Source organism: Oncorhynchus tshawytscha, linkage group LG01 (genome assembly GCF_018296145.1).
Source record: "Oncorhynchus tshawytscha isolate Ot180627B linkage group LG01, Otsh_v2.0, whole genome shotgun sequence".
Taxonomy (NCBI): Eukaryota; Metazoa; Chordata; class Actinopteri; order Salmoniformes; family Salmonidae; genus Oncorhynchus; species Oncorhynchus tshawytscha.
In genome coordinates, this window is record NC_056429.1 from 46,432,456 (window position 1) to 46,445,925 (window position 13,470).

At 40.7% G+C, this 13,470-nt stretch overlaps 1 protein-coding gene across 2 annotated transcripts; it reads left to right on the forward strand.

Annotated features, from left to right (window-relative positions):
• The first annotated feature begins 251 nt into the window (after window positions 1–251).
• On the forward strand, window positions 252–11,952 carry LOC112261521 (serine/threonine-protein phosphatase 4 catalytic subunit B). 2 transcript variants are annotated; one of them, XM_024436925.2, is made up of 9 exons: window positions 252–396; window positions 942–1,150; window positions 1,250–1,301; window positions 7,489–7,539; window positions 7,750–7,851; window positions 8,195–8,368; window positions 9,941–10,067; window positions 10,213–10,402; window positions 10,593–11,952. In XM_024436925.2, exons 2-9 carry the CDS (start codon window positions 1,041–1,043, stop codon window positions 10,720–10,722), a joined length of 936 nt encoding a protein of 311 aa, XP_024292693.1. In that variant the 5' UTR covers window positions 252–396; window positions 942–1,040; the 3' UTR covers window positions 10,723–11,952. The 2 variants fall into 2 exon arrangements, with proteins under 2 accessions (XP_024292693.1, XP_024292701.1); XM_024436933.2 differs by having other exon boundaries at window positions 263–396; window positions 898–1,150.
• The last annotated feature ends 1,518 nt before the right edge of the window (window positions 11,953–13,470 follow it).

The window sequence follows — 13,470 nt, forward strand, 5'->3', positions numbered from 1 at the left end:
GCGTCAAATTGTATGCGTAGACGGCTTGACAGAAATGAAAGCAGAAGTTGAATGTTGAACTTTTGTTACATACATATCCAGATGATGCTGCATATTATTTTGCGCAATAGCGCTGTTGTAGAAAAGATATGTAGACAGTCAGGCCCCCATTGATTTTGTTATAATGTTTGAGCATAAGAAGACAGCATTAGTCATGTCAAACTACGATATTTACTTAAAAACTGAAAATTCCCCTCCCGATTCATGACTACAAAATGCGCGTCCCCGACAGCGGAAGTTGCAGACAGAGCTCTTCCGGCGGTGGTTATGTGAACCGGTGAAAAAAAAAAGAAAATAACCGTGGAATAAAACAGCTGTATGTCTGTATTTCGAGTTCTTCTTCTCCAATATTCAAAGGTATTTGTGTTAGCTTGGATTACGCCATTCTCGCCTAAAAACATAGGTAACAGATAGCTAGCATGCTAAATTAGCTAGACAAGCAACGTTAGCATTTCGTACTACTTGATGAACGGGCCGAGATTGTTAGCTAACTAGTTAGCTTATGCTAACTAGAAAATAACTATCTGGGTATTAAATATTAACGCAAATATACCCATAATTACCAACCTCCATGAAAAGACCAGCCAACTAACCGACTGAGCTAACGTTACCAATTAACTAACGTTATGTTAATGTTGAACTCACTTCATGCTAACTAACTCGCTAACTTCGCTCGTAACGTTAGCCAGCTATAAGCTAGTTAGTTTATTGGGCTTTCCACTATTTGAAGCCCTCATACTGAACAGAACGGACATATAACAATGTGTTAATGTAGCCATGCTCTAAAACATGTAATATATTAATCTTTCATAGATCCCTCTTTATTGCACCTATCTGCCGCTCTCTTTTTGTGACTAGAACTGCCTGAACAGCTAGAGTGTGTTTGTGTGTTCCCGGACCAGGGTGACTGTGTGAAGTATACACACCCTGTGTTTGCGAGGCTCTGTAGGAGACAACTCCAGACCCCAGAGTGAGGATTGTGTGTGAGCCTCTCGCTCCATATGTGTGTGACAATGGGGGACATCAGTGATCTGGACAGACAGATCGAACAACTTAGGCGCTGTGAACTCATCAAGGAAAATGAAGTCAAAGCACTGTGTGCCAAGGCCAGGTAATTAAACACACACACAGGTCATATTACTTTTAACATATCTGATAAAATCTAAATCTTCATCACTAAGCCTGTCGTCTGCTTGTGTTTGTGTTACAGGGAGATTCTGGTAGAGGAGAGTAACGTACAGAGGGTGGACTCTCCAGTTACAGTGAGTATTTTCAGAATAGAAGACATCTTGATTACTTCGTAGATCTGCCTAGACTGCCATTATTTGCATTTCACAACCTGATTCCTCTTGTTACATGTGTAATGTTGGATGATTGAATACATTTGGGGAATGGAAACGCTAGGCTGTAGAACACCAGCTAACTGTAAAGGCCAGTTTATACTTGGTCTAACAACATGTTGTAGGCAATTATGCGACAAGTGTTGCTGGTCAAAACATTTAATTTATACTTCGGTGGAATGTCTGTTAGTCCGTCACTGCGACTGTCAGTTTCCTTGTCGTGCAGACATTAAAAAGTCTACTTCTCTGCGACTGTCACAACGTCCGTTGTCGTGGTTACTGTACTGTCACAGCAACCATACCAAATCCTCCTGTGACAAGATGATGCAGTTCTAAAATTCTCAGATAGAATGACTTACTTTTATTTCCTCACACTGTGGCAGTAAGCTATTTTATGTAAGCTCGCCATTACCTTGTAAATAATTGTTGTGGGTTTACTTTTCTGTAATAATGAATAAGAAGTAACTCAAGTTTAGACGTTGTCAGCTATATTTGAACTGGCTAGACAACAAACCAAAACATTGTTTAGGAAATTGCTTTTAGTTGCCTGGCTTGCTAGATTGACATTTACTGAATTCATTTTTAAACAGATGGATATATTGGTGTTAAAATAGAGAAAATATGCTATTTGGAGCACTGGGCTGCTGTTGTCATGCAGAGGCTGTTTTGTACTTTAAAAAAAATACTTTTTCATAAGTACAAAGTTCGATGTCGGATATAGAATAGAATGTTCATGATGTCCCTAAGACAATTGTCTACAGACATGTAAGATAGACCGACTGTAAACCAGCCTTAATTGTAAATCGCCATATTGGCATTGTTGCATCATCAGTAGGAGACTTTTGAAACTCCAGAATTTACTGAGATCATGGCTAGGGCTTTGCGGGGAACGCATTACCGGCACACCGGCAGTCAAATTCCACATGACCGCTTAGTCACGGTAATTAGGCTTCAAGCTCTGATGCTGCGGGTCATTTAGTAGCCCACTAAACTTGCTAACTGCCTGGTACTCAGCACTCTTGTCCCTCTAATCGCTCTGACAATGCAAATGTATTTGAGAATCTAATCTAACACTTAATGAGAGCCAATGAGCTCATGTTGCGCAACATTTATATAGGCTATGCAATTGCAGGAGAAATCATGTTGATGACCACTAATAAAAAGAGGATCCATCAGCTTTCTATAGGCTAGGCCAACTATATTTATTATTCAACTTTCCTAATATTAACCCTTGTGCTTTGTTGAAAATAAATTGCGTTCATTGTGGTATGGGTCAGATTGACCCGGACAGTTTAAACACGCTCAAGACAGTCAAAGAATCAAGTTAAAACAGCCCAAACTTTATTTGGTCTTGTCAGACCTTTCAGAAAGAAGAAATACAAGAACAGTTGATTTTTAAAAAACTTAAAGAACTATTTGTTTGACATATTTCCTTTCTCACAGCAAGCATTTTCTGTTTCCCCAAGTGTACATTTTTTGTTGTATTTTCCAGTAACACTTAGGTGTGATTTGACCCTATTGGTCAAAATGATCCCTTCAGTCTTTCTCTCTAAATGTTGGACACAATGTACATGTGTGCTTCCTGCAGATGTATTTATTGCATTCTACACTGCTGGTTTTACTGTCTTTGTGAGGGGGGTCCTGGAACAATTTTGATTACATTGGAAGCCGACAGTCCTACCTTGACTTCGTTGTGGGGACAGTGACCATTCTATATTACCATTTTTTAGATCTCCATGTAATCTCTTCTCTGGATGATGGTTGTTGCGTGCTTGCTCATCTCATCTGATGGAGGGGATGGTATAGCAGACTCCTCCTCTTCACCAAAGAAACATTCACAATCTGGATCATCAACAGCATTGTCCTCTATCTCTGAAATGTCCTCTGTCTCTGAAACCTCTTAATTGTATTTCACTGTCACAGTCCAGAATTTGTGATAAGGCTTCATTGACTGAACATTTTTTGGAGATAATTTTTGAGTGTCTGTGTCAGAGATCTGCTGCTCTCACACTGAGAAGGATAACCTTGGGAAACTCCTTTTCACCCAAACATAGTTATAAAAGTGCAACCAGAACCAGTCAAAACAAAATACAAAGACACTTGTTTATTTTGGACCTGTGCCAATATCTATACACATGAAAGCCTCTGTGTCAAAAGGACCCACAACATCATGTTTGTATACAAAATCTACACAGACATTCCACAACACATCAGGGTGTCCAAATTTTGAAGTTAGGTTCATGACCCTAAATGAGGAAAAGTCATTTAATTCCATGGAGAAAAAGGGAGGTTAACTAGTATTTTAGACAACTCAAAAGTGGAAATGGGTCAAATTGACCTGCAACATAACAGGAGGGTTAAGCACATTGCTTATATTTACAACAGGAGTACAGCCTACCTGGCATGAAATAAACCACGGGGAAAAACGTCCTCCATTTAAGTGCATAGATGACATGTATTTTTTTCCCAGTGCCCCTGTTTCGAGACAGGTGCATGATAATGGTCAATTTTAAATCAAAGAAATTGTCACACATATATTATTTAGTATATGTAAAGACAATATTAAATCAAGAATAATTTGATGGGTGACAATATTAGCCCATCACTTGTGAATGATGCCCAGCATAAGAAACAAATACTTTTTTTTGCAACTGCTTTACAAGGGGTGTAGAGCCTAACTGGCATATATAAGCTGCGAGTGAGTTTCAAGTATGGGGGAAATCATTTTCACCATTACATGCATAATTGCATTTGCGGTCACTTTTCATAATGGTGTTTTCCGCTAATGGAACAATTGCGCGTATGTGCTAATTTCTGAGCTTATAATGTGAAGAAATAGTGTAATCTAAACATTATGATCTGTTGCGTCACATTTACATATGTTTTTTTTAATGCTAGTTGGTTGTATTAATTTGGGAATAGGTTGACTTTTGTACTATGGGGGATAGTAGATTGACAGGCTAGTGCCTTTGCTGTTTGTTAGGCCTACTCATCTTGTTGGCTGACAAAGAGTAAATGTGCGCAGTTCATCCAATATCTTCAATATGCATGTCGGAATGGGATAAGGACGCACACAGTTGCGTCACCGATTTGTCCGTCTTTACTTGTAGCAGGTGAGAAAGACCCGATCACGTGAAGGAGAGCCATGTGAGTGAGAGACGCTTCGGATTGCGCTGCACCCTCAGGGAGAAGGGCAAAATGCAGCACTCTGGGTCGCAAAACCCATGGATTTATTTTCTAGTGCTTGTCAAATTGTGAGTGAGAGACTATTGGAGTGTGTACAGCCTGCTCAAAAAAACAAAGTAGACCTCATGCCTTTTCAAGTGACTTTTTTTCAAATCATCATTAGCATCTCATCATGCAGCCTTACAATGTATTAAACATCAAAACATATAGCCCAAAGTTTGTAGAACAACTAAAGTTACATTAATAACTCTAAATTAAGCATATAGGAGTAACTATTTCTTTGTTAGCCGCTCAACACAGAATAGCCGCATGTGCACACTCCCTCATCGTTTGGAGAAAATATTTATTTTATTCAGCTTTGTTCAATTGTATTCTTCATACTATAAAATAATATAAATGAATGCCATGTGATTATAAGCAAATTAACTATTGTTGCCCACATCCATTTGACATAGCCACATCAGGACCTAACATAAAGACAACTTAGAATATGCTATTCTTCTGAAATTGACAATTGTCTTCATATCATGCTTCTTTAGACCTGTATAAAATAAATCATGGATTTGTGAATTTTGTCTTCACAACTGGTTTTGCAATACTACTCGGTATTGTGATACTTGGCCTGGTATCGTTATGTTGGTATCGTGACAACACTAGCAAGCGAGGCAGGGATGTGTTTTTTTGATTGACATATCATTTCAAAGGGCTGTTTCTCAGCTTCCAAAATATGTATCATGTTTTCATAAATGGTTTGACACCAGCAAAGTATGGCTCATTAATATACGCAGGGGTCATGATTAGGAGTGTGGCGGTCGCGAAATTGTCAGCCGGTGATTGCCAAGCAAAATAACCGTTGGTCTCAAGGTAATTGACTGTTAGTTAACAAACACAATTAGCATCTCCTGGTTCCCACACACAGCCTACAAGCCATTTTAAAAAGTCTAATAAATCCATGCAATATAGCATCCTGTTCACCCCATTCCCCACACCTTTTCCCGTTTTCTAAACGCTATGCGCTATACAAAAAAAATCTGTCACTGATATTCACACTTCTATGCAATACAACATATTTAATATTTAATTTAACTTCACACTGTTCACTGTATAATAGAATACTGCATAGAATGACTAATTTGCTCATATTTGCAAAGGCCTGCCTGTGATTTGGCTGGAGGAATGGGATGATGGAATATTCATGCATAATGGTCTGCATGTCATTGTGGCAGGAAGGGGAAAACATTTAATGAAACTTTTACTCTTCAGTTAAGACTCACACATACTCTCCCTCCCTCACACACTCTGTCTCCCCCATAAACACACACTCACTGCTCCCAACTTTAAAAACGTTAGGCACCAAACAGAATGTAAGGAGCACCAGAAAGAGATTTTTGTTAGTTTAGTCTTACATTAGGCCTATATGAATCCTACCTTTTTGAAGCACATCTCATGAGTAGTAGACCCTTTTCCTTTCTTCTTATGCCAATCAAATATGCCTAGACCAGTCAAGTTACCAGGTTGTTAGCTACCTAGGTAACTTGACTGAACAATAGCCCGGGATTAGTTTAAAACAGCCCAGCCAGCGACATGTTTTGTGAAATTATATCAAATGCGTGCAAAATTGTGCAGGAAGAATATAAGGTTGCTCCAGTAATGTGAGTCATATTTTTTTTAACCCTTTGAGCTGGAGGCAAGTCATTTTCTTTGCTGTAAAGCTGCAAGCATGACTGTCACAGAGCTGTTTTTCTTCTGGCACTGCTGTGTGACAGCGAACTTGCAAAGCCTATCAGACTGGCCTGTGCTCTTGGATATACCAGGGATGAAATTATATAGAATGTAGACCTATCAATTTTGCTCGTTCTGCACGCTGCTCCAATGTATCAAATGTAACAGAAGACTGATCAGTGTCTGCATTCCCCCTCGCCATCACAGCTAAATTACATTTTAAAAACTGAGGAATAGATGCGCAGGAAGAGCGGATGGAGAGAAGCTGGTGATTGATAGCTGGAATGGGATGCGGCTGGCGGAAATGTGAAATGCGCATGAAAGTGAAGGGGACATTATTGGACCGGTGCTAACGAGACTAGTTGCTGTTGCTTACATTTTTTTTTACAGAATTTATTTTAAAAATTATAACAGGTGCCAGCGGGTACTTCAGATCAGTAGGGCTGAAAAATGTCATAGTATCATATGAAACGGTACTATGGTATTCTAAAATGTTGGTATCATGACGTTTTGGTAGCGTGACATTACTGTGGTACTGGTATACCATGCAACACTTCTTACTAACTTAATAATTTTCCAGTTTGTGTTAGCTAGGTCTCGCTCATACCTAATGACATGCTCTTCAAATTGTCGATAGGAGTATTTTAGCTTGTAGTTATCAATGAAACCATTTACATAAAAAAGACAAGACGAGCTAAATCAAGTAGGCTGGCTAGTTAGATACTCATTTTGGCTGATTGTCTACTCAGCTTGTCAACATTTCATTTCACTGACTCATCAATTGGAAAAAATACTCTAAAATGTACATATAATTATCAACATTAAAGCGAATTGTATACAGTTTCATACCTTAATATTGTTGTCCTGATCTCAATGACAGAGCTGTCAAAGTTGAGAAACCTTTAGGTCCAGTAGAGGCACGGCACCTCCCAGTGGCCGCATTCACTTTGTCTCAATGCCAAAACTCACAATTTGCTCACTCCTACCAAAGACACATTGGCGTCAGTTGTTACAATGGCAATTCAAGATGCCGCTACCCATACCACCTAATAAACGTTGTTCAAGGTCAAAATACAAAAAATATAGATTTTTCTATTTTAGAAGCACATGTTTAGTATTAGTGGGTTGAATACATGTTTGCTCAGCTTACTTCCTGAATTGTTGCCCTTTAATTCCCTACAACTCTTATTTTCTATCACAGGTGTGTGGGGATATTCATGGACAGTTTTATGACCTAAAGGAGTTGTTTAGAGTAAGTTCAGTCTCCTGCCTGTATTTCCTGCATTTCATCTGTATGATTTCTCAGTGCCTCTTTGTGCGGTCTCTGTACAGTTCCAAACTCAACATATGCACCATTTTGCTTCATTATGCCATAAACTCCATGTCAATTACATGCATATCATATTCTGCTGTGCCATTTTTGACGTGTCATTATTTAACACTTCAATTGCGTGTGTGCAAGGTAGGGGGCGATGTTCCGGAGACAAACTATCTCTTCATGGGTGATTTTGTGGACCGAGGCTTCTACAGCGTGGAGACGTTCCTGCTGCTCCTAGCACTCAAGGTACTCGAGAGAAGCCAAATCGGAGCTATTCAATTATTCTGAGGCTAGATGTTTCCATTCTTCAGAACCTCTTTCACTCCCTCTGTTGTAGTGTTTCTAATGCTATGCAGGGTTGGAGTTAGTTCAATTTAAACTTATGTAAATTCAGGAAATGCAATGATTGGACATTTTTTATACTTTCTCATTGTACTGTGCGAAGTGTGCACTTTGTGTCTATCCCCACTACTAACCTCTCTATGGGACAAAGTCGGACCTACTACCCCTCTCATTTGCTTTTTGGCCAGTAGGGTCCCATTGAAGGACCCATTTCTAACAATTAACTTACCCCTTCCTCCCCCCACAGGTGCGGTATCCAGACAGGATCACTCTGATCCGAGGGAACCACGAGTCACGGCAGATCACACAGGTCTACGGCTTCTATGACGAGTGCCTCCGCAAGTACGGCTCGGTCACCGTGTGGAGATATTGCACCGAGATCTTTGATTACCTGTCCCTCTCTGCCATCATCGACGGCAAGGTGCGCTCCCCGTCCCCTTCAGTCACATTTCTCTGCTCCTCTCTGATTGTTATTTGTGCCGTCTTACCAACTCCTATGGTCATACCAAGGAGGGACGTGACAATGAACATAGGAGTTGATAATACAGCACAAATGGATCTGGGACCAGGCTAGATTGTTATGGTTAGATGGCTAGTCTCTCTAAATAGCTAGGTCTCACTGAAACAGCATGACTCGTGACAATCTCCCCTCTTTATATCTTTCCAGCTAGCTCAGGTGTTCCTCTGGTAATTAATGCAAGTAACTCCGGATCGCAATCGCACCCATCGGTTCAAACATGTTTTGTTGCTTTATTGAGAAGAATGTTTTTAAAGAAACCGGTTTCTTGAGTTGGATTGTGTAAGGCCTTAACTATACTGAACAAAAATATAAACACAACATGCAACGATTTGAAAGGTTTTACTGAGTTCCAGTTCATATAAGAAAATCAGTCAATTGAAATAAATTCATTAGGCCTTAATCTATGGATTTTACATGACTGAGATAACAGATATGCATCTATTGGTCACTGATACCTTTAAAAAAATAAGTTGGGGCTGTGGATCAGAACCAGTCGGCGTCTGCTGTAACCGCCATTTGCCTCATTCAGCGAGAAACATCTCCTTCGCATAGAGTTGATCAGGCTGTTGATTGTGGCCTGTGAAATGTTGTCCCCCTCTTCAATGGCTATGCAGAATTGCTGGATATTGGCAGGAACTAAAACATGCTGTTGTACATGTCAATCCAGAGCATCCCAAACATGCTTAATGGGTGACATGTCTGTGTATGCAGGTCATGGAAGAACTTGGATATTTTCAGCTTCCAGGAATTGTGTACAGATCCTTGCGACATGGAGCTGTGGATTATCATGCTGAAACATGAGGTGATGGCTGCGGATGAATGGCACGACAATGGACCTCAGGATCTCATCACAGCATATCTGTGCGTTCAAATTGCCATCCATAAAAAATGCTATTGTGTTTGTTATCCATAGCTTATGCCTGCCCATACCATAACCTTACCGCCACAATGGGGCACTCAAAACGTTGACATCAGCAAACTGCGCACCACACAACGCCTTACACGTGGTCTGCGGTTGTGAGGCCAGTTGGACCTACTGCCAAATTCTCTAGATGTTGGAGGCGGCTTATGGTAGAGAAATTAACATTCATTTCTCTGGCAACAGCTCTGGTGGATGTTCCTGCAGTCAGCATGCCAATTGCACGTTCACATAACTTGAGACTTCTGTGGGATTGTGGTGTGTAACAAAACTGCACATTATAGTGGCCTTTTATTGTCCCCAGCACAAGGTGCATCTGTGTAATGGTCATGATGTTTAATCAGCTTCTTGATATGCCACACCTGTCAGGTGGATGGATTATCTTGGCAAAGGAGAAATGCTCACTAAAAGGGTGTAAACAATGTGTGTACTACATTTGAGAGAAATAAGCTTTTTGTGCGTATGAAAAATGTCAGGGATCTTATATTTCAGCTCATGAAACGTGTTAATATTTTTGTCCAATGTATATTTTTTCTCTTTCTCTCATTGTGTAGATATTCTGTGTGCACGGTGGCCTTTCTCCCTCTATTCAAACTCTGGACCAGATCAGAACTATCGACAGGAAGCAGGAAGTGCCTCACGATGGCCCCATGTGTGACCTGCTGTGGTCTGACCCAGAAGGTAAGATACTGGTAAATAACCCTTCCACCCCAAAAACGTGTAGCTATAAGCAGGATGGTGAAGATTCCACCAAGTCTGTCTCACACATTTTAGCATTTATGCCCCAACGAAAAGGAATGAGACAACTCAAGTTTCTCTCTCACAGACACCACAGGGTGGGGGGTGAGCCCGAGGGGGGCGGGCTACCTGTTTGGCAGTGACGTGGTGGCCCAGTTCAACGCGGCCAATGACATCCACATGATCTGCAGGGCCCACCAGCTGGTCATGGAGGGCTACAAGTGGCACTTCAATGAGACAGTGCTAACTGTATGGTCCGCACCCAACTACTGCTACAGGTCTGTGTCCTGTCCATCTTTTTCATGCTTGCTTGTCGTTTCGTTTTTTTTCTATATAATCTGCATTTGGACTGCTGAGTTTATGGCCAAACTCTGCTGTGTATGCATGTTGTTAGCTTATAGCAAAGTTTAGGTCGCCATAGCAACCATCTAACTCTTCTGCTCCCTCTCTCCCTCCCCTGTAACACAGATGTGGTAATGTGGCAGCCATCTTGGAGCTGGATGAGCACCTGCAGAGGGAGTTCATCATATTTGAAGCCGCCCCGCAGGAAACCAGGGGCATTCCCTCCAAAAAGCCAGTGGCAGACTACTTCCTGTGACCTCTCACCCTGGAGGGAATATGGAGCCTTTGGCTGTGTTCCCCTGCTCAGACGTTGCATGCATCAACCAATGGTTGCGTGCCACATCATTGACTGTCGTCGACTGCTATATTGCTATAACTTGATGTGGTTAGCTGATACTTAAAATGTCTATCCAGGGGTTGTAAGATCTGGTATGCGTTAGCAATGCCTGGGCAGAGGAACGCGCCCTTTATGTTAGGATGGTTTCTTGTGTCTTGAACCTCTTTGGTTCTGTTTCAAACTGACCCCTAGACCAGGGGTATACAACCCTGTTCCTGGGGTGCTGCAGGTACTGTACAATTGTCTCAAGGCACCACATTGAGCTACTAAGATTATTTATCAGTTCAGTGATTGCCTAAATTCAACACATTTTTTCTTCCAGGTCAGTTTAATAAAAAACAGGAAGTGCCTTCTGCACACCAGGACCAGGGTTGCCTACCCCTGCCCTAGACACTTCTTGATTCCCCACTGTAGAGATGAAAGAGCTGTGTCAGTGTGAGCAATATGGCAGAAACTCCACCTACCCTATCAGAGGATGAGGTGACGCTATTACCATACTGCTGATACTGTCCAGGCCTTGGTTGGAAGATCATGAAGTATCTAGTTGTGACTGCTTTGGGTCTGAATGAATCTGTGCCCATTTCAGCTCTTTACAATGGCCATAGTTATTTTTCTTCCTCCCCTCCTATTAACTTCTCTTATCCCCTCTCACCGCCATTGAGTTGTTTGGTATTTGCCCTTCCCCCTAATCTTGTAGTATTTTTACATTTGAAAATGTGAACATTGTCCTACAGATGGAGGGATACTTGAAAGGAGATGAAAGAATATTTTAATCTGCAGATATAGGAAATTAACCCATTTCTGGGTTGAATTTTCCATATGCATAATTTCTTACACATTTTTCTTTTCTTTGATTTGTGTATAACTGTTGTGTAAAGGATGAACTGCAAAAATGATTTTTCTTCAGTTTGCTATTTCAGTGTCCTGTTTGCTTGTTTTCTCTAACTCAGTTTTCAAAAACATTGTTCTCGATGCTACTCAGCCTAAACAGCACCTACACTCAAACAAAAATAAAGTAACTGGTTAAATGGGATCACTACACAAGTTTTTTTTCTTTCTGTACTTTGTTGATGCCTATTGATCCACAAATCTCTGTAGGGTTCACTGTTGACTTTTGATATTGTGAAAATAAAATCTTTTTGTATCAATCTCCTTTATCTGCTGGAGTGGCTATAGTTTGGACGTTTCAAGTTCTGTTTATTTAGCCAGTTGATGCATGGAGTGGAAAAAAAATACAATGTTTTTGACCTAACCTTCAATTATATATCCAGACATGATATACTGTTGAGTGTTGTTCCCAACCAAAGTCCTAATTGCAATATTACAAGAGGCATGAAATGAGTACGTGTGGTGATTTTAGATAACATGTTAGTAATTTAGCAGGCACACTTGTCCAGCGTGACTGTTTTACATATTTCTACATAAATGTTTATATATATATATATAATGTGGACATTCACAGAGCAATAATTTTGGAGAGAGAGTGAGATCATGAGCAGATGGGCTCCTGCATTTTTCAGCATGTTTTTGCAAAAAAAAGATTTAGAGTTGGATAAACTTAGATTTTTCTGCAAGGACATATACAGGATTCTACCCTCCACAACATAACCTTTAATCCAAATTAAAAATCCAAACCTACAACCTAATTTTGGACAAAATTACCTCGAAGGATTCCTATTACCAAATATTCTTATTTCCAAGGTATATACAGCAAATGCTCTAGCAAACCAACAACCAGCAAATGAAGCACAAGAAACCTGAAAACGCCATCCAACCTGGAACTGAGTGAGTAATGTTTAGACTGAAGTTACTTTTAAAGCCAAGAATAAAAAATAATTCCAATTATATATTTCACTTCATAAGGACTAAATGCTAAGTTAAGGTTACCAAGCTTGCTAGGACAGATCAGATCAATTAGCACAGGTGGGAAGTGTGAGGTTTCAAAGCCCTTGAGCCCAACATTGGCAGTAGAGTTTCACAGCCTCCCCCACTCAAATGCTGAGGCCTTTGAAACCCTCTCCATCTGTGCAGAGGTCATTACTATACAGTACCCCCTTGTTTCATCTATTTTGAACTGATGCCAGGACACTTCGATTGTCAATTACCTCAATAAGAAACAATATTGTTGATTTTTCACATCAGAAAATATCCTCCCTGCAATCCAAAATACAACAGCCGCAGGACAACTTTTTTTGGACATCGTAAAGAACCCTTCGCCGAAACTATAAAGTTATAGTTAGTTATCGACCTTCTCCACATAGAAAAAAACAGTGGAGAGAGACTTGCTAGCTACGTTAGCTAGCTAGCTGGGATTTTCTACATGGAATCTGCCTCCCGAAAAAAGCTTCTCCCAAGTGGGTGTGACATCTACTCCCGTTGCATGCTGCACTGCTGTTTGGATTCCACCTGGCGATCTATTCACAGTGCCCTGGCCTGTCTCCCCCTGTCTGGTACAGGTACCCCCACCACACACCCCCTCTCTCCCGAGCTTTTGCTCGCCTCCAGTACACGCACTGTTGCAGCGAGTGATTCTTGGCTAGCCCCGAGTCGTTATATATTTTTTCTTGTGCTTTATACTATTTGCCTCATGACTCCTGTGTGCTTTGTTGACTATGGATTTGCTTGATTACCCAACCATGGGACAGACAATGTTTGTTCCCACACTTG